The 22,588-nt window shown below is 37.4% G+C and overlaps 1 protein-coding gene across 1 annotated transcript in view; it reads left to right on the top strand.

Annotated features, from left to right (window-relative positions):
* AFF3 (ALF transcription elongation factor 3) overlaps positions 1-22,588 on the top strand; it is a 284,542-nt gene that overhangs the window by 155,029 nt on the left and 106,925 nt on the right. Inside the window, exons 6-7 of the mRNA XM_058186246.1 lie at positions 3,729-3,788; positions 4,137-4,175. Of these exons, the coding sequence (XP_058042229.1) occupies positions 3,729-3,788; positions 4,137-4,175 (99 nt within the window). The remainder of the gene's footprint in view (positions 1-3,728; positions 3,789-4,136; positions 4,176-22,588) is intronic.

The raw sequence follows: 22,588 nt of genomic DNA, 5'->3' as shown, positions 1-22,588 counted from the left end.
GATGACACAACAGTGATTGGTCTCATTCGAGACAATGACGAATCCGCATATAGACGAGAGGTCGAACGACTAGCCTTGTGGTGCAACCAAAACAATCTGGAACTGAACACACTCAAAACCGTAGAAATGGTGGTAGACTTTAGGAAAACCCTTCCATACTTCCACCTCTCACAATACTTGACAACACAGTATCAACAGTAGAAACCTTCAAATTTCTGGGTTCTATCATATCGCAAGATCTCAAATGGACAGCTAACATCAAAACATCATTAAAAAGGACAACAAAGAATGTTCTTTCTGCGCCAACTCAGTAACTTCCAATGTTCACTTGCAAGAAAACCCTCAAACTATTATGTATTTTGGAAAACTGACAATTTTTTTGTAAAAGGAGTTCAAAGTCTTCTTGCATGTAGACTGAATAGGTGGCCTCAGAAAGTCACCATATCTCAGCCTTATTTTCCTATCTGTGAAATGTAAACTAGGGTAAACAATGTCTAACTGTGATAGATTCAAAACTCTTACTGCTTTTTCAGATTCACTGACTATAACTTGTTGCTGGCAATCCTTATGATTTATATTGATATATTGATCATCAATTGTGTTGTAAATGTTGTACCTTGATGAACGTATCTTTTCTTTTATGTACACTGAGAGCATATGCACCAAGACAAATTCCTTGTGTGTCCAATCACACTTGGCCAATAAAATTCTATTCTATTCTATTCTATTCTATTTTGAGGGTAGGGCTTATATTGGGCGCATGTGTAAAAATCAAGCTAGGATTTACTTTCTGAGTAGGTCATATTTTTGGGGAAACATGGTGTCAGCATTCTGGAAAACCCCCAATTCCAATTAAAAACTCTGAAGCAAGCATTTCTCACAGTTCTATTTATTAGAGTAGGTATGCTAGCACATCTGGGAAAACCCAAATCTGAGAGTTCCGGGTTTTCCCCTCTGTAAATCAAAACCCCCCAAACCATCCCCTCACTCATCAGTCGATCACATGCTTCAATTACCATCTGTCCCATCTCGAGACAGCACTCCAACCACTCCTTCTCCAAATGCAGGATCGTCCTGACCTTGAACAAAAGGAAGAATGCTATTTTGTTATTTGTTATTATTAACCCCTCTACTAAATTTTGTTATTTGTTATTATTAACCCCTCTACTAAATCCCCCCTCCTACTTTCCCACACAAGAGAAGGTGGCAGCGTGGAAGCTTCCAGCCTAATATGGCTTCCAAAGCTGACAGGCATCCTACCCTGCAGAAAAAAAACACACCCTGAAAAATAAAATAGACAAAACACAAAAGAATGGGTTAATGCCTTGTACATAAAACCACTTAACCCCTTCTCCCCCCTCCAGGAGGATGCTTTGGTTTCTCAAAAAATTTATCATGAAATTGTTTTAGTAGTCTATCAGCATTCACATCCCAACTTTTCACCCAAGTAGCTTCAGACAATGGGTACCCTTTCCAATGTACCAAATACTGTAACCGACCCCTGTATAGTCTAGAGCCGTGATGGTGAACCTATGGCCACAGTTTGCATGCTTAGCCATATCATTGGGCATGTGAGCTCAGCTCCTGCATGCATGCACGGCCGGCCAGCTGATTTTCAGGCCTTCTGAGCCCACTGGAAGTTGGCAAAGGGGCTGTTTCTGGCCTCCGGAGGGCCTCCGAGGGATGGGGAAGGCCATTTTCGCCCTTCCCAGATTCCTAGAGAGGCTCTAGAGCCAGGTGAGAGAGAAAAACGGGCCTACTGGGCCATCACGTGCCAGGAGAGTGAGGGAGCGTGGGGGGGGGTCGCACGTGCACATGCAGACGGGGCACATAGAATTATGGGTGTGACATTGCACAACCACCCCCGTCCCGCCCTCCTGGCACGCAATGGCAAAAAGGTTAGCCATCACTGGTCTAGAGTCAAGAATCTTCTTAACTTCATAATGAGTCTCCCCTTGTATTACCAAAGGAGGGGGGGAACAGCTGGTAAGGGCCTTAAATTAGATCCTTTTGCTGGTTTCAATAAGCTTGAGCTGTTGTTGCTGGTGTGATGAGATGCAACTGACACTGGCTCTAAAACCATGCTGCTGGACCCCAAACGCTGCTAGGATAGTTCTGCCAGCCTTTGTTCTCCGCCTTGCCATCATCCTGCCTTGCCTCATGCACAGGTGCTGCACTAGCATGCTAGCACCATGTAGGAATATAGAGGAACATTAATGCTGACACTGCTATTTATCCATGACAATTGGTTCTGAGGGTGCCCAAAATTGGTGCCCATGGTGTGGTGTGGTGTGAGATGACAACTGAGAGACTGCAATTATGGTGATACAATATTACATGTTTACACTAGGAATATATTTTATTTTTATTAGTCATCAGTTTTAGTTTAATTTTAATTATAAGAAATTAAAATATTAATTTTAAATATTAATTTCATTTAGGATAATTTTGATAACTATTGCATTTCAGTTTTGCATGTGTATGTGTGTGGTCTGTCATTTAATGCATTTTAAGTAATGTGGCTTCTGTATTCATTAATAATGACATACTTATTTTAAAAGTTCTCCTAAGACCGTGATGGTGAATCTATGGCACACATCCCAGAAGGGGCATGCAGTGCCCTCTCCATGGACACGCAAGCCGTCGCCCCAGCTCAGCTCCACCGCACATGTGCACGTGTCTTCCACCAGCCAGCTGGTCTTCGGGTCTCTGCCACACATGCATGAGGGGGCATGCACGTATGCACAGGGAGCAAGGCGCATGCTCGGAGGCCATATGTGCATTGCATTTTGGGGGTTCGGGTGCACACACACGCATTTGCACATGCACTCTTTAGGCATTCGGTCTGGAAAAGTTTAGCCATCACTGTCCTAGGAGGTTAACCCAAGAAATGAATAAGGAAGGAATAAATTCAATGTTTTCTATTTGTGGAGATTGCATTGTACATCAGACTATTGATCATTTACAAAGTCATAAATTTGCAAAGAGTAGCATAAGACTTTCCAAACTTTCTTGGTTCATGGTGCCCCCAACATTTCCCAAAATATGTGAACTCACTAATAGCTTAATGTATTTAGTTACAAAATAGCCTGCAGAGTTTATGGGAGTTGCTCAGTGCTCAGCTAAAATTACTGTGATCACGATCCAAGCTAAATTCTATTGTCCATTCAGCAGTCACTTGCCTGTACAATTGTGACTAATTTATCATTTCCATAATTCTGCCGTAAATAAGAGAACTGAGTTCTTTCCACAGATGGTGCTCAGTTAGAACAATTTCCTCTGGCATATAATAATCCACCATGGTTGTAATTACTATTTGTATGACCTTATACACTCTTAAATATTTGTGAGAAAATACAATATACTCTGCATATTATCATTTGCAGAAACAATAAAGTGACAGCTGGAGTGTTTGATTGCTTTGGAAGTGATTCTTGGAGTTTTCTTCCTAGATGAGGACCTCTCCCATATGTCAGTTGTCTTCACCAGTGAATCAGAGGAGGAAAACCCTGATGTGTTTCTAGCATGGATGACATTCTGCCTAAGAATATTGAAAGGGATGCACATAGTCTTTTGTTGCTAGGGTTAAAAAAGAGTGGTCCAAATACTGTGTACAGTAAAATTACTCTTTCTATCATGTGTGTCATACTTTAACATTGTTAAGATAAACTACTGTCGCTGTACCATTCCATGTGTTTAATTATCAATTCCATGTTTTTGTTCTTTAGGACCCCAAGTATGTCTCTACAGGACACAGCAATCAAAGTAAGAATAATTTTGACTTCACAGTTGCTTTTGATGGAAATTATGACAATTTGAATATACCATAAGATAAATTGGCAAGGAAAAAATAGTGTTTGATATACTTTGAACGTTTCCATTACTGTTTTTTAACTGGAAATCTTTTGGATCGAACTTCTACTCTGTTTCCTCCAAAATAAGACATCCCCTGATAATAAGCCCAATCGGGCTTTTGAGTGCATGGCAATAAGGCTTATTTCAGGGTTCCAAAAAAATATAAGACAGGTTCTTACTTTCGGGGAAACATGGTACTAACTTTTAAATTGTGGTTCTGGTCTCCATCTTCTATTCTCCTGCAATAACATCTCCAAAATTTTTGTTATGCTTTACTCTAGGGACATAGGGAATGGCCTGAAGGACAAGAGGAGGAACAGGTATTAAGACAGTAGTCAGATAAGAGATGTTTGAGCTAGGCCAAGAAAATATTTTGAGAGACACTTCTCAGACAAGCCCCTTCCTGGTTTATATGAATATGAAGATAAGGAGAAGAAACACACTCAGACTTGCAAAATTCTATTACTATAGCAATTAGAATAAAAATAATTCTTACCCTTATGGTATTAGTTTCTTAGTCTAATCTGCCTTGCTATGCTGACATTCACAGTTATGGTAATAAAAGATGTTAATGTATATATATAAAAGCGAAAACCACTCACACATTAATTACAAAATCTCCAGAACTGTAAAGCCTGCAAACTTGAAATTTGCCACGTATGTTCCTCGGCTTCTAGGTGCTCACTAAGAAAGGATTTTTCGAAATGGCCATCAGAGCATTAGTATTTCCTATATTATTATAACACACTCTGATGCTAATTAGTTAGATGTTCTACTCTCCCTCCCAACTTGAAAATAACTCTGGCTAATAATCTCCAGTGATGATAAAGCAAAACAAGAAAAAACTATATGATTCTGAGAAATGGCAAGAGGGTGTTGCTAGAGAAATTTTGTATTTTCCCCCCTTCTCTTCTCAACCTATTATTGCTCACAAGCTCTACCGATTTTTAAATTGTGGTTCTGGTCTCCAAATTGCTTCACTTACCAGCTTCAGATCCCAGAATTTATGAAATGATTTTTGAAATGATTTTCCTCCTTGTATGTGAGTGCAAAGATATTTCTGACGCAGGAAGTTATGTACAAGGCTATCTAGCAATTAACTTGAGCATGGATTCTTGATTTTGGGATAATTTCTTTCATTTATGCAGCACTTCAAGTATCAGGTGGCTGTTCAGTTCTTCACACATAAATAAACATGGTGGAAAAATTCAGTATGCCATGAGTGTTAGGTACTGGTACCAATATATATGTTGGCTAGAAACTGAGCAAAACCTCCAAACTGAATTACTTTGGGATGTGAGCTTTCTTTGATGAAACCTAAACAAATAATATAAAGAAAGAGAAAAACTTCATTTAGTTTGCATAAAATTAGGGGAAGAAATAAATAGCACAACATGGTCTACATTTAAACATAATTCTAATTTTAACCTTGCAAAGTGAGCAACCTTTGGATTTCTACGGTCTCATGTTCTAACTGATACTGTTTGTGAAAAACATTGCAAACATTTGTTTCAGTTTTCATTTGACCACACTTGTTACAATATCTGAACCTTAAATTACAATTATGGTTTTAACAACTAATTATACAAAGAAACTAGAATATACATTATTATTTCACAATCTATAGCTAACCTTTTGGTTCTGATGTAATATGTTTAGTTTAAAGGAATGAGATTCTTATTTCTGTTCAGTCATCCCAACATAACAGAACCCCAGAAAAAAGATGCTGGTTTTCAAAACACAGTACAGTACTAATATTTAGAACACTTGCATACGATTCTTTACTAGAAAGATGCTAGCTATCTCCCTATGCATTAACAGCTAATTAACAAGAAGATTAAATAACTTTTTCCCCAATAAAGCTTAGAGATAAATGGAATGCCAAAGTAAATGTATCCAGTTGCCAAAATGTCTGTCATTCAGCCTTCTCACTCTCCCTTCTACCTATTCCATCTTTCCATTTCAATAATACTAATTAGTAAGACAGTGACAATCTAACTTTCTTGATTGTGAGCACCTCCTATGAACTTGGCACCAGAGGAAGAAAGGGAGCATGCTAACTATATCTCAATAATGTTTAATGCAATGTGGTTTAAAACATGGGTAGACAACCTTTTAAAGCTAGGTACTCATTTGAAATTTTGCAGGCTTGTGTTGGATGCACTTATACAATTGCTTTCTATTCACAAAGTGGCTTTTCCCAGTAGGCAGAGCAATCGCAAAACATCAATTTACCTAAGAGCAAAGTAGCCCTCCAGGATGATATCTGTCATTCCACTGGGACCTTTGTAGTGCCCAAAGGCATTGTTTATTGTAGATATATGGATATGAGAATGGGGTTTATTTCCTTTTAGTTCTTTTTAAAAAATATTTTTAAGTAGATAGACCAGACAGTCTGCACCAGGAAGGTATCTAGAGACACTTTGTTGCTTCTGCCTGTTTTGGCAGGAATCAGCTGGTATAGTAAATATGCATATTATTCTCCATGTATTTCCCAGAATAAACATTGAGATTCCAGGTTTTTCTGAAATTTTAGCACTGGGTCCAGGTAAATATTTCAGGAGCCAGTAATTTTATAATGCAGGGCATTTCATAAGAAATGAAAAATGTAAGAGTCGAATCTCATATAAGAATTATTCCTCCAGTAGGTTAAGCCCAACTACCTGTCTCCTGAAATTACACCATTTACTCTTTTCTCTGTACCCTCTGCAATTATGAATGCTATAGATCTAGCTCTGGAAATAATTGTTCCTCTTTAGGGGAAGAATAGACAAGCAGGAATTTGTTCTGCATTAACAGATGGATCATTTTATAGAAAACCACTTAAGATTGCTGTCTCATTTTTCTGCTTGTTTGTTGAATTTCAAATAGATAGTAAGAAGCACTTACACATTTACAGAGAAATGTGTATGTGAGGCACCCTGTATTTGCCGGCTTATATTAAAATGTTTCAAATAATCATTTTCCTTGGCATTTCAAAACCTGTAGTCATACCAGATTTCAACTTTCTCAGGGATATACCTCAACTGAAGAAGCCTAAATATTTTGTAAAAAAATATTTTTAAGTAGATAGACCAGACAGTCTGCACCAGGAAGGTATCTAGAGACACTTTGTTGCTTCTGCCTGTTTTGGCAGGAATCAGCTGGTATAGTAAATATGCATATTATTCTCCATGTATTTCCCAGAATAAACATTGAGATTCCAGGTTTTTCTGAAATTTTAGCACTGGGTCCAGGTAAATATTTCAGGAGCCAGTAATTTTATAATGCAGGGCATTTCATAAGAAATGAAAAATGTAAGAGTCGAATCTCATATAAGAATTATTCCTCCAGTAGGTTAAGCCCAACTACCTGTCTCCTGAAATTACACCATTTACTCTTTTCTCTGTACCCTCTGCAATTATGAATGCTATAGATCTAGCTCTGGAAATAATTGTTCCTCTTTAGGGGAAGAATAGACAAGCAGGAATTTGTTCTGCATTAACAGATGGATCATTTTATAGAAAACCACTTAAGATTGCTGTCTCATTTTTCTGCTTGTTTGTTGAATTTCAAATAGATAGTAAGAAGCACTTACACATTTACAGAGAAATGTGTATGTGAGGCACCCTGTATTTGCCGGCTTATATTAAAATGTTTCAAATAATCATTTTCCTTGGCATTTCAAAACCTGTAGTCATACCAGATTTCAACTTTCTCAGGGATATACCTCAACTGAAGAAGCCTAAATATTTTGTAAAAAAATATTTTTTAAATTATACAGCTGCCTATATTGGATAGGTGAGGTTTAGGTAGCTATTATACACATAATAGAAACACAGGATTAAAATTTGAACATACCATTCTTATATACTGTGAAATTTTATCTACATCCATTAGACAAAAGATCCCATTTATTTTAATGAGACTCCTGGATAACTGCAAATCATTTGAGAGAGATTGGAGCTTTTGATTACACATACCTTTTCTGGACTTTATCACCATCTACATTTCTTTTAATAATACCTTTCAGAAGTGACTTCACATGATATGAACTGGACAAATCCATTACTTCACACAACATTTCAAACTTTCAGCACAATCCTGATTTGATCAATCACATTGCATGCATTTCTCCAAATATGGTTACTTTGACATTATTGTATTTATTGCATTTAGAATATTTTGCTAAGAAGATATTTTATGTGATGAACCGAAGAGTACAAATGCATTGTACTCTCAGCGGCTTTTGATACCATCGACCATGGTATCCTGCTGCGCCGGTTGGAGGGATTGGGAGTGGGAGGCACCGTTTATCGGTGGTTCTCCTCCTATCTCTCCGACCGGTCGCAGACGGTGTTGACAGGAGGGCAGAGGTCGGCCCCGAGGCGCCTCACTTGTGGGGTCCCGCAGGGTCCATTCTCGCCCCTCCTGTTCAACATCTATATGAAGCCGCTGGGTGAGATCATTAGTGGCTTCGGTGTGAGGTACCAGCTTTACGCTGATGATACTCAGCTGTACTTTTCCACACCGGGCCACCCCAACGAAGCCGTTGAAGTGCTGTCCCGGTGTCTGGAAGCCGTACGGGTCTGGATGGGGAGGAACAGGCTCAAGCTCAGTCCCTCCAAGACAGAGTGGCTGTGGATGCCGGCATCCCGGTACAGTCAGCTGAGTCGTCGGCTGACTGTCGGGGGCGAGTCATTGGCCCGGCGGAGAGGTTGCGCAACCAGGCGCCCTCCTGGATGAACGGCTGTCTTTGGAAGATCATTTGACGGCCGTCTCCAGGAGAGCTTTTCACCAGGTTCGCCTGGTTCGCCAGTTGCGCCTTTCAGACCGATGCCCTATGCACGGTCACCACGCCTCGTGACGCCTCGCCTGGATTACTGCGTTTTACAGCCTTGAAGGGCATCCGGAGGCTGCAGTTAGTTCAGAATGCAGCTGCGCGGGTGATAGAGGAGCCTCGTGGCACCCGCGTGACACCTCTCCTGCGCAGACTGCACTGGCTGCCTGTGGCCTCGGGTGCGCCTAAGGTGCTGGTAACTACGTTTAAAGCGCTCCATGGCATTGGGCCGGGCTATCTACGGGACCGCCTGCTGCTACCAAATACCTCTCACCGACCCGTGCGCTCTCACAGAGAGGGACTCCTCAGGGTGCCGTTGGCTAGGTAGTGCCGTCTGGCGACACCCAGGGGAAGGGCCTTCTCTGTGGGGGCTCCCACCCTCTGGAACGAACTCCCCAGGACTTCGCCAACTTCCGGACCTCCGAACCTTCCACCACGAGCTTAAAACACATCTATTCGCTCATGAGGGCTGGACTAGGTTTTTTAAATTTAGATTTTAAATGGGTTTTATTATATATATTGTTTTAATTATCGGGCTATATTTAATAAGTTTTTTAACGGACATTTTATCTTGTATTTATATGTATTTTATTTGCCTGTGAACCGCCCTGAGTCCCTAGGGAGATAGGGCGGTATACAAATCTGAATAAACATAAACATTGTATTTAGGCAATTTAAGAAAGAAAGCAAAAAAAGCAATGATTCTGATTCATTTATTCTAGTTCTATATAATAGAAAGCCACACGTTTAGTGACCTAAAGAATATCCCACTGTCATATCAGGCCAAGTGAAACGATCTTTCCTATTGTTACTCCACTTTTTTGCAAAAATATTTTGAGAAATCGTATTTGACGTTTGCCTAGAAACTTCATACCTAATGCTTCAAAGATTTTAAGATTGTCCTTAGTGTAAAATAATAGTTTGTTGTTAAGGTGCCACAATATTCTATTGTCTTACATAATTTACCCCTGAAAACAATACTTTTGAGAGCAGAATCGTCCTTTGATAGGTTTCTTTTTTAGTAACTTGAGTTTCATGTAATTCACAACCTAGGAGCATTTAGAAGAAAGTCATACTGATCCATTCACTATAATACTGAAGGGACAGAGAGATAACTATCTAGTAAAACAAAACTGTTCTCTAACAACTGGTTCTTTGGAGAATACACTGCTGCCTTCCTTGTACTGTATTTTTAAAAGAAATGCAATAAAGCAGCTTCTTGGGTACAGTGTAAGTAGAGAAATGTATTTTTAAATTATACAGCTGCCTATATTGGATAGGTGAGGTTTAGGTAGCTATTATACACATAATAGAAACACAGGATTAAAATTTGAACATACCATTCTTATATACTGTGAAATTTTATCTACATCCATTAGACAAAAGATGCCATTTATTTTAATGAGACTCCTGGATAACTGCAAATCATTTGAGAGAGATTGGAGCTTTTGATTACACATACCTTTTCTGGACTTTATCACCATCTACATTTCTTTTAATAATATCTTTCAGAAGTGACTTCACATGATACGAACTGGGCAAATCCATGACTTCACACAACATTTCAAACTTTCAGCACAATCCTGATTTGATCAATCACATTGCATGCATTTCTCCAAATATGGTTACTTTGACATTATTGTACTTATTGCATTTAGAATATTTTGCTAAGAAGATCTTTTATGTGATGAACCGAAGAGTACAAATGCATTGTATTTAGGCAATTTAAGAAAGAAAGCAAAAAAAGCAATGATTCTGATTCATTTATTCTAGTTCTATATAATAGAAAGCCACACGTTTAGTGACCTAAAGAATATCCCACTGTCATATCAGGCCAAGTGAAATGATCTTTCCTATTGTTACTCCACTTTTTTGCAAAAATATTTTGAGAAATCGTATTTGACGTTTGCCTAGAAACTTCATACCTAATGCTTCAAAGATTTTAAGATTGTCCTTAGTGTAAAATAATAGTTTATTGTTAAGGTGCCACAATATTCTATTGTCTTACATAATTTACCCCTGAAAACAATACTTTTGAGAGCAGAATCGTCCTTTGATAGGTTTCTTTTTTAGTAACTTGAGTTTCATGTAATTCACAACCTAGGAGCATTTAGAAGAAAGTCATACTGATCCATTCACTATAATACTGAAGGGACAGAGAGATAACTATCTAGTAAAACAAAACTGTTCTCTAACAACTGGTTCTTTGGAGAATACACTGCTGCCTTCCTTGTACTGTATTTTTAAATTTAGATTTAAATGGGTTTTATTATATATATTGTTTTAATTATCGGGCTATATTTAATAAGTTTTTTAACGGACATTTTATCTTGTATTTATATGTATTTTATTTGCCTGTGAACCGCCCTGAGTCCCTAGGGAGATAGGGCGGTATACAAATCTGAATAAACATAAACATTGTATTTAGGCAATTTAAGAAAGAAAGCAAAAAAAGCAATGATTCTGATTCATTTATTCTAGTTCTATATAATAGAAAGCCACACGTTTAGTGACCTAAAGAATATCCCACTGTCATATCAGGCCAAGTGAAACGATCTTTCCTATTGTTACTCCACTTTTTTGCAAAAATATTTTGAGAAATCGTATTTGACGTTTGCCTAGAAACTTCATACCTAATGCTTCAAAGATTTTAAGATTGTCCTTAGTGTAAAATAATAGTTTGTTGTTAAGGTGCCACAATATTCTATTGTCTTACATAATTTACCCCTGAAAACAATACTTTTGAGAGCAGAATCGTCCTTTGATAGGTTTCTTTTTTAGTAACTTGAGTTTCATGTAATTCACAACCTAGGAGCATTTAGAAGAAAGTCATACTGATCCATTCACTATAATACTGAAGGGACAGAGAGATAACTATCTAGTAAAACAAAACTGTTCTCTAACAACTGGTTCTTTGGAGAATACACTGCTGCCTTCCTTGTACTGTATTTTTATTTTAAATTTGAATTTATATCCCGCCCTTCTCCGAAGACTCAGGGCGGCTTACATTGTGTTAAGCAATAGTCTTCATCCATTTGTGTATTATATACAAAGTTTTATAATTTTATAATCTTAAATTTTATAATCTTAAATTTTATAATCTTAAATTTTATAATCTTATAATTTTATAATCTTAAATTTTATAATCTTAAATTGTATAATCTTAGTGCCACAGAGTTACATAAGTCATGAACCTTAGCTTATTAATATTCATGTTTATTGCTGACTTATATGGAGATTTTTTAAATTTTTAAATTTTTAAATTTTTAAATTTTTAAATTTTTAAATTTTTAAATTTTTAAATTTAGATTTTAAATGGGTTTTATTATATATATTGTTTTAATTATCGGGCTATATTTAATAAGTTTTTTAACGGACATTTTATCTTGTATTTATATGTATTTTATTTGCCTGTGAACCGCCCTGAGTCCCTAGGGAGATAGGGCGGTATACAAATCTGAATAAACATAAACATTGTATTTAGGCAATTTAAGAAAGAAAGCAAAAAAAGCAATGATTCTGATTCATTTATTCTAGTTCTATATAATAGAAAGCCACACGTTTAGTGACCTAAAGAATATCCCACTGTCATATCAGGCCAAGTGAAACGATCTTTCCTATTGTTACTCCACTTTTTTGCAAAAATATTTTGAAACATAGTTCAAAACTTTAAATGTAAATCAGATAAGAGAAAAGTTAATTACAATTATTAATTACAATTTCATTTGTGGAGTATATGGAATAGTTAAAAAATTATTAAAGAAAATGTAATCTATGTTAAAACAGCAATTTGTTAAGTAATATATATATCTAGTATATTTATTAGAAGAGCATGGTGGCTTACGTGGTTAGAATGCTGGATTGAAGGTTAGCAAGCCCGTGTTTGAGACCCGCGAGGTGAGCTCACATCCTGTTTGAATTCTAAAGTCCCAAAGCAATTTAACTTATTCATTTTCTATGACTTTCTCCATTTTATGGTCCCACCAGTTCTTGCTTGCGGGTAAATGATATTTCTTGCAGATCTTCAATGCACTAATTGTTGCTACTTTGTCATGCCGCTGCTTGAAGTCAGTCTGTGTGAACTTCTTGCAGCAGTTTACCAGGTGGTCCACTGTTTCTTCAGCTTCTTTGCGTAGGCAGTGCTTACTGTCCATTGCTGCTGCTGCTGCTGTTATTGTTGTTGTTGCTGTTATTGTTACTATTATGTTATTGTTTTTGTTGTTGTTGTTACATTAGCCAGCATGCTAATGCAGTGTAATGGTTTGGCTGCCAATTTTTCAGCTCTGTTGTGGGACACGCTTGCATGCTTCCTATAGTGAGCCACAGGAGGGCAAGCCGGCTTCACACCAGAAAAAAAGACAAACAGCTTTTCCTGCAGTCATCCAAGGTTCCCTCCCTTTCCTGTATCTGTCTTGCAAACAAGCATTGGAACCAGGAAGGTTCAGAACTGGCAGGAATCTGCCTGCGTGGAGCACCAACTCATTTACCCACCAAAGTGATACCTATATATACATGTATCTACTCACATACAACGTACTTTCAAACTGCTAGTTGGATCGAAGCTGAGGCAAATGACAGGAGCTCACCCTGCCATACAGTGCTAGGACTTGAACCGTTGGAGCAAAGACCATCTCCAGTGTCGTAAAGCTACTGACTTACTGTGCCTTTATGTAATCAGAAGAAAATAAGAAAGAAAATAGTACAATTACTATATTAAAATATTTATGTAAACGTAGTACAGCTAGTCCTAACTTAGAGATGCCCTGTTTAGTGAGTATTCAAAGTTATGACAATTCATACACATACAACTATCAGAGTGTCTCTGCAAACATGTGATCAAGATACAGGCACTTTACATCTAGCAGATATTTTTGAGCATTGCACCACCCCATGATCATCATTTGTTTGCTTCACATCCAGCTTCCAACAAGCAATCAATAGAGAAGCTGGCAGTAAAACTAAAAGTTCTGGTCACATTATGTCATGCTTAAGGACCATGGGTGATTAGTTTCACAATTTAAAAAAATGAAATTGATCATGGAGGAAGACCAAGAAGTGGAAGAAAAAAATGGAATACACAAATGTAAACATTACTGAATGTTCTTCTCAAAATCCTAGTTTATTATCCAAACCTTACTTTGGTGAACCTTTGCTTTTCCTAAAGGATTATGCAGATTTGTTAGGTCACATGATCATTCTAGCAAGTGCTACAAAGGAGAATCAAATAATGTATCATACTTATATTATTGTGAGTATTTGGACATGGTTTCTAAAAACAATTTCCCTAAATTGCAGCATTGAGATGAATTACTAACACTGTGATATAAACAGCAATGCCTTCTTAGGTGCAAACAAGAAAATACTTCCAATAATTTTACAATAATTTCATATCAAATGGTTTGGTGAATTAGGAGCAGTGAGTAGCTTATGATAGCAAATGTTTCTGCCACACAGACAATCAAAAGTATAGTTTATTTGGCTGAAGGCTATTTATTTTATTTGGTTCATTAAAAAAGTGGCTCTATATAACATCACTAAGCAAGCAATACTAAATTCTTCAATATGTCAAAGAACTACCATTTAAAATAATATAATAGCCAATTCTGCTCAGGTTTCTAATTAAATATTACTTCTGATTGTTTATTAAAGACAGCACTTGAATATCATACTAGCTTCCTGACAGTTTTCAGCTCTCGGTAAATGTCACATTTGTCACCAAAAGCTGTGTTGAAGAATGAAGAATGAAAATAACACAGAGGTGCCCAGGCATAGCTATTCTAAACTCCTAAGACCTGGATAAAACTCTGCCCATAGCTAAAGCTCTCTTAAACTACATGAACTTCAGTGGCCAAAAGCTATTATTATTATAGTAGCCTGCAGATACTTAACACTGTGACAACTCTTTTTCTTAATGCCTGAACTGCCAGAGTAAATGTAAACTATTTAAGGGCTTCTGGAGAGCTTGTCTCCTTGAGATTTAAATTGTTCTTCCCAACTCCTTCAAATGTGCTAAATCACTAGAGATGTGCTATGTTCCTTCTTGCTTCAAACGCTCTACCATCATCCCAGTGCCGAAGAAGCCCACTATCAAAGAACTGAATGACTACAGACCAGTTGCTTTAACATATGTAGTCATGAAAGCCTTTGAAAGGCTAGTGCTTTCCTACTTGAAAACCATCACAGATCTGCTGTTAGACCCCTTGCAATTTGCATACCGAGCAAATAGATCAACAGATGATGCTGTTAATATGGCTGTGCACTACATCTTACAATATCTTGAATCTCCAAAGACCTACGTAAGGGTCCTCTTTGTAGACTTTAGTTCAGCATTCAATACCATCATTCCAGACACTCTTCTAACTAAGCTAAACCAACTACAAGTACCTGAACAGACTTGTAATTGGATCACAAGCTTGCTAACAAACAGGAAGCAGCAGGTAAAGCTAAGCGGGATCATTTCAGATACCTGTACAATTAGCACAGGGCCCCCCCAAAGCTGTGTGCTCTCCCCACTTCTCTTCTCTCTGTATACCAATGACTGCATCTCCAATGATCCATCTGTTAAACTACTGAAGTTCGCAGATGACACAACAGTGATTGGTCTCATTAGAGACAATGACGAATCTGCATATAGACGTGAGGTCGAACGACTAGCCTTGTGGTGCGACCGTAACAATCTGGAACTGAACACACTCAAAACTGTTGAAATGGTGGTAGACTTTAGGAGAAACCCTTCCATACTTCCACCTCTCACAATACTTGACAACACAGTATCAACAGTAGAAACTTTTAAATTTCTAGGTTCTATCATATCGCAAGATCTAAAATGGACAGTTAACATCAAAAACATCATCAAAAAAGGACAACAAAGACTGTTCTTTCTGTGCTAACTCAGAAAGCTCAAACTGCCCAAGGAGCTACTGATCCAGTTCTACAGAGGAATTATTGAGTCTGTCATTTGGACTTCAGTAAAGCATTTGATAAAGTAGACCATAACCTACTACTAGATAAAGTAGAAAAATGTGGGTTAGACAGCACCACCACCAGATGGATTCGTAACTGGCTGACCAACCGCACTCAACGTGTAGTCCTCAACGGAACTACATCCACATGGAGGGAAGTATGCAGTGGAGTACCCCAAGGCTCTGTTTTAGGCCCAGTACTCTTCAACATCTTCATCAATGACTTGGACGAGGGGATAGATGGGGAACTCATCAAATTTGCAGATGACACCAAGCTGGCAGGAATAGCCAACACTCCAGAAGATAGGCTCAAGTTACAGAAAGATCTTGACAGACTTGAACATTGGGCGCTATCTAACAAAATGAAATTCAACAGTGAAAAAAGTAAGGTTCTACATTTAGGCCAAAAAAACAAAATGCACCAGTACCGTATATGTGGTACCTTGCTCAATAGTAGTACCTGTGAGAGGGATCTTGGGGTCCTAGTGGATAACCATCTAGATATGAGCCAGCAGTGTGCAGCAGCTGTTAAAAAAGCCAACACAGTTCTGGGCTGCATAAACAGAGGGATAGAATCAAGATCACGTGAAGTGCTAGTACCACTTTATAATGCCTTGGTAAGGCCACACTTGGAATATTGCATCCAGTTTTGGTCGCCACGATGTAAAAAAGATGTTGAGACTCTAGAAAGAGTGCAGAGAAGAGCAACAAAGATGATTAGGGGACTGGAGGATAAAACATATGAAGAACGGTTGCAGGAACTGGATATGTCTAGTTTAACAAAAAGAAGGACCAGGGGAGACATGATAGCAGTGTTCCAATATCTCAGGGCTGCCACAGAGAAGTGGGAGTTGGGCTGTTCTCCAGAGCACCTGAGGGTAGAACAAGAAGCAATGGGTGGAAACTGATCAAGGAAAGAAGCAACTTAGAACTAAGGAGAAATTTCCTGACAGTTAGAACAATTAATAAGTGGAACGACTTGCCTTCAGAAGTTGTGAATGCTCCAACACTGGAAATTTTTAAGAAAATGTTGGATAACCATCTGACTGAGATGGTGTAGGGTTTCCTGCCTGGGCAGGGGGTTGGACTAGAAGGCCTCCAAGGTCCCTTCCAACTCTGATGTTATGTTATGTTATTTGCACCTCTATAATGGTCTGGTTTGGTTCTGCAACCCAACAAGAAAGACACAGACTTCAGAGGATAATTAGAACTGCAGAAAAAATAATTGCTACCAACCTGCCTTCCATTGAGGACCTGTATACTGCACGAATCAAGAAGAGGGCCGTGAAAATATTTACAGATCCCTCACATCCTGGACATAAACTGTTTCAACTCCTACCCTCAAAACGACGCTATAGAGCACTGCACACCAGAACAACTAGACACAAGAACAGTTTTTTCCCGAACGCCATCATTCTGCTAAACAAATAATTCCCTCAACACTGTCAAACTATTTACTAAATCTACACTACTATTAATCTTCTCATTGTTTTCATCACCAATCTCTTTCCACTTATGACTGTATGACTGTAACTTTTTGTTGCTATCATTAAGGGTTAAATTGCAACCTATGACCATCATTTGTGTTGTAAATGTTGAACCTTTAATGTATTTTTTTTCTTTCCTTTTTCTTTTATGTACACTGAGAGTATATGCACCAAAACAAATTCCTTGTGTGTCCAATCACACTTGGCCAATAAAATTCTATTCTATTCTAAATGCTGACAATTTAAAATAAAGAAGAATGTTCTTTCTTTTTTGTGTGCGGTTTTTCTTTTTTAAAGCAAAACTGCTTTTGCTTCAGTTCTAAGAGTAAACCAGCCTGATGCAGTTCAAATTCACCTCCATGCTATGTTCTAGACACCCCCGTGCCATGTTCTTAGCAAGAACACCACCAGGTATTTTTAATATCATTTCATGATACTGAAACTCTCTCCAGTTCACAGAGAGACAGCTACAGAATGGAAGTAGAAAAGGCTGCTTTGGGATGACGATGACAGAATGTGACCAGATCAGCCAAATTAACACCGCTGTATCAGGGATGGATTCAACTTACCTTTACTACCAGTTCGCATCATATCTGTGCACGCTTCTGCACATGCGCAGAAGAATTTTGATGACGTTTGGGTCAGTGGGTGAAGCCACCCGCCGGTTTTACTACTGATTCCAGTCCAAACTGGGGGCAACCCACCACTCCTCTGTATATATATTCCCAATTGGACACCAATGTCATGTCCTGTGTAAAGGATGGTAAATAACAGATTGTATACATTTTGAAGCAAATGTATACATAGTGTTGCATAGTGTTAAAATAAGGAGGAACCTGGGCAACTTTCCAGAGCAGCTGATGATGAGGAGAGCCAGAATGGTGTACTGGTTAAGAAAGCAGATTGCAAGTTCAAGTTCCACTTTAGGCAAAAGCCAGCTGGGTGACTTGTGCCAGTAACTCTCTCTCAGCTCTAGGAAGGAGGCCCAGGTAAATAATTTTTGCAAATGTTGCCAAGAAAATTACAGGGACTAGTTCAAGCAATTGGTAGGGATCAGGATTGTCTCCAAGGCATGCACTCACACATGCAGCTAATTATGGCTTAATCTAATCCACAGACTAGGGATGAGAAGAAGACAGCGTTGTGAGGATGTGACAGAGGAAAGATGTTGTGGGATTAGGTTTTTTTATGATTACTGGCAAGGGACGTGGCTCAGGGGCTAGGACGTTGAGCTTGTCGATCAAAAGGTCGGCAGCTCAGCGGTTCGAATCCCTAGTGCTGCTGTGTAATGGGATGAGCTCCCATTACTTGTTCCAGCTTCTGCCAACCTAGCAGTTTCGAAAGCACGTAAAAATGCAAGTAGAAAAAATAGGGACCACCTTTGGTGGGATGGTAATAGCGTTCCGTGCGCCTTTGGCATTGAGTCATGCCAGCCACATGACCACGGAGATGTCTTCGGACAGCACTGGCTCTTCGGCTTTGAAACGGAGATGAGCACTGTCCCCTAGAGTCGGCAACGACTAGCACATATGTGCGAGGGGAACCTTTACCTTTACCTTTTTATGATTACTGGCAAGTGGGAAGGACCTACTCTTGGCTTGTGCATCTAATCATTGGGAAGAATCACAGGGAACATAGGGAGGAAAACATACAAGAGAGCTTGATATAGTTAGTGGGACCAAAAAACACATAGTTGAACATTTCACTATTAAAACAGATTTCCAGTATTGTTCAGGACTTATTCATGTCAGATGAAAGTTAATGTCATTCCTGAAAATGAGTTTTTTAAACTAGTTGTTCCTTTCACATTCACACACACACAAATTAAGGATTTTCTGACTTCTTTAAAAAAAGATGCCAATTATTTGTATTTCTCCCCATAGTATATAAAATGTATGTAGAAAATCTGTGAAGTAATTGTCTCCTTGATGTAAATTCAAAGAGACAAATTAAAATTATTTGTGGATATCTCAAGTTGCACACACAACTTGTTTATATTCAGGAACTGTAGAACTTAATTTATCCTTTCACTGGTTTTACTGCTTCTTTCAAACATTACTTTCAGGGACAGGTTTATTGTGCTTCTGAATTAGGCAAGGAACCATTCATGGATGGAACATTTACATTTAAGAAAAGACGGAGGGAATCATCTTCTTCCTATCAAATTACTCCAAAGTTCCCTTTGGAAACATTGGAAAAAAACAAAAGGAAAGGAAAGAAGAGAACTAAAACTCATTGTTTCTGGTTTCTGATTATCTTTTAACAAACAGAAGAACGTTTATTCAAAGAATTATAATGTAACCCTGCATTCTGCTGGGAACTTTCAGTTTTACAGACTGGGCCCATGGTCCCTGGCTAGAATTCAGGGTCAAAGAAAGCACTTAACTAGACTACCTTCAAAGCTGTACAACAAAATTAAGAAATAGAGAGTTCAAACTAAAGTGTTAAAAAATCCTAAAGTCCTGAACTATCTGCTGATTTGTTACATGCCAAACTTTATCCCAAGTTCACTGGGTCTTTGACTCACTTTTTGTCTTCAATGCTAAAAGAACATGGGCAGTGGTCACACTACAAATATATACTTAAACACAACCAACTGTATATCTTATATCCCTTGTTTTAACTTTTGTACATTATGTATCAGCACCCATTATTTGTTCAAGTTTTGCCATGGCCAAAACATCATTAACAAAAGTGGCTTACCCATTGAAGATTATATTTACATTGCATGTTGAGCTTCAAGTTAATACATAGAACTGTCTCTGCTCTGTAATGGTGTTTCATGCAGGACATTCTGGTCAATGGTATCACTGGGTGATACCGGTGGGAGAGAATATTTGTAGTTCAGGGTTGAACTGTGGGTTCTTGGTGCTCTTTGAGCTTGATAGCATTGATTATGTTACCTAGTTTGGTAATAAAATGTCTGCAAGAAAACAACCAAGCTCACAGAGCACCAAGTACCCCACAAAAATGTGATTTTTCACCAAAACCCCTGAACTATTTTCCATATGTTCGGAAACTATCTCCCTAAGTCTCTGGGTCTGATACTCGGGAGAAAGTATGTAGACTTCTAATGAAAAGTAGGTTCTTTCATGGGCAGAACTACCCCTTACATCTAAGTAGATCAGACAGGAAATCAACAGCACAGAAAGGCTAGAACTACTTTTATTGAGATTGGTTATAACAATCTTTCAAATATCAATATGTGTTATCTTTTCCCCGTTCTTCTACTCCAGTGATTGGAGAGATGTTTGCCTGAGATGTTTCCCAATGTTATTTCATTGCTCTAGACTTAAAAAGATAATTAATCTCCTTTTTGGTTAGGTTTTTGTTTTTTTCAAATTTCTGTCAAGGTCAGAAGGTTAGGCCAGAAAACCTGTCCTGAACCAGATGTTGGTTCTAAGTCAGTTCACAACCAAAAATGTGTGAAAATAGTGGTAATTATATTTAAAAAGAGAACTTGCATTAGAGCAATTTTCATTTTGAAATTTTATGTTGGAGACATGTTAAAAATCAGAGCAGATGTTTTGAATGTTAAATAAAAGTTATAGGGCATCAGATATGCAGTTTTATAAATTTATTTTCATTTAATTGAACTTTAGAAGAAAGATGTGATAAAAATACATCAATAACATGCATAGAAAGTCTCTGGATATCTCTTGATAAATGTGTAAATAACTACATTTTTTGTGATTAAGACAAATTAGAAAAAAGTGATACCTTGTCAACATGTAAAGTTAATTAGAGATGATTTTAAATGAAAGGATTTAGTTCATATCATTTCCACCTAAACATGAGAGCTCATTAGATGAGAGCTATTAAATTCTGTTACGTATAATTTGAAGAAAACTTTCATTTCCTTTTCTAAAAGATCTAGATAGGGGGAATAAGGACTTTAAATAAGTTTATAGCACATTAAATTATCTTTATAGTGCATTACTGATTTCTTGCAATACCTTCCCGTGGGATTCTGGAAAACCTGCCAAAAATGAATCCAGTTTCTAAAATGAAGTTACTGTTTCTTAGGACAAAAAGGGCCTTGAAATTTTGTTAGCTAACTTGAGTCAAACTTACGGCACTGGACTATACCAGCTTCATTGTAATGTTTACTCATATAAATACAGGGTAAGACAAGTTAAACACCTAATTCTATCAAATGTTTTTGTTTTGACTGTTTGGTGCTCCAAGAAAGCTAGAACATTAAAAAATCATGATAAAGAGTTTTTTAACGACTTTTATAAAAAAAATTGGGCACAAAGTTGTATTTTACTTTAAAACTAAACAATTGTAAATTTCTCATCAAATTATATTTATTTATATGGACTCATGACAGCTTACAACTGTATTAAATCATACTCAATATAACATGGAGATATCTATCTATCTATCTATCTATCTATCTATCTATCTATCTATCTATCTATCTATCTATCTATCTATCTATCTATCTAATAAAACATGCATGATGTCTAAATCAGCAACAATTACATAACAAAATTGAAATGTCCATGGTAAGAATAAATAACACTAACTCCATAACATCAAAATGCAGTTCAATTATAATCAACATCCTTAGTACAGCACACATAATTGCACAAAAGAACATCACATAATTAGAAATCAGCCAACAGTCTTATACAATGCCTTATACATTGTAAGCCGCCCTGAGTCTTCGGAGAAGGGCGGGGTATAAATGTATAAATGTAAACAAAAACAAAAAAAGTCTAAATTAGAATTTCAGCAATGACTGATAATATTTCATAAGATAGAATTGAAATCTGTTTTCATTTTTACTTCATCTACTGTATGCTCCCTGTTATTTGTAAAAACATTTGTGGAAGGTATACTTCAATCTGCTCTCTACTTTGGGAAATGAGCCCATATTGTAATAGGACTTCAAAAAAGATTGCAGTTGTAATTTTTAATTAAAATTGAATACAAAATCATATTGTTCTGCCTTCTATCTCCAAATATTCTTGAAATGAAATTATTATAAAAGATGAATTTAAGAGCAAGAAATTTTTTGTAGTATCCGTCTCCTTCTATATCCATTGTTGCTATTCTTCAATTTGAGACAGTTGTGAATTAAAAGCTTTGGAAGAATAAAAATGCATGGAACAGCAGACAAAAGAAAAAGGAGATGAATATTGGCTGGCATTTGTCCAGTTCAAATAAAATGGCACATGGCAAGCAAAAGATAATAATCAAACAAATATTAAGACTGAAGTCATAATTTAGAAAAAAATCTGTTTCTTTAAATTGAACGAGATCCAGGATTTTTCAGTTATATGTTTAGCTTAAGGCAGATCTTATTAACAATTTACGTTTAAGCTTGTTTAGCCATAAAGTATTTTAGGATATATTGAAGTTTTCTCCTTTTACAATTATTGTTCTGGTTGATCTACTTTTTGTGAACTCTACTTTTAAGTTGTTGTCTATAACTCAGATCATGGGAGTTTAAATGT

The sequence above is a fragment of the Ahaetulla prasina genome, chromosome 5, assembly GCF_028640845.1.
Source record: "Ahaetulla prasina isolate Xishuangbanna chromosome 5, ASM2864084v1, whole genome shotgun sequence".
NCBI lineage: Eukaryota > Metazoa > Chordata > Lepidosauria > Squamata > Colubridae > Ahaetulla > Ahaetulla prasina.
Note: the sequence above shows the minus strand (reverse complement) of the source record. Positions and strands in the feature narration are given on the sequence as shown.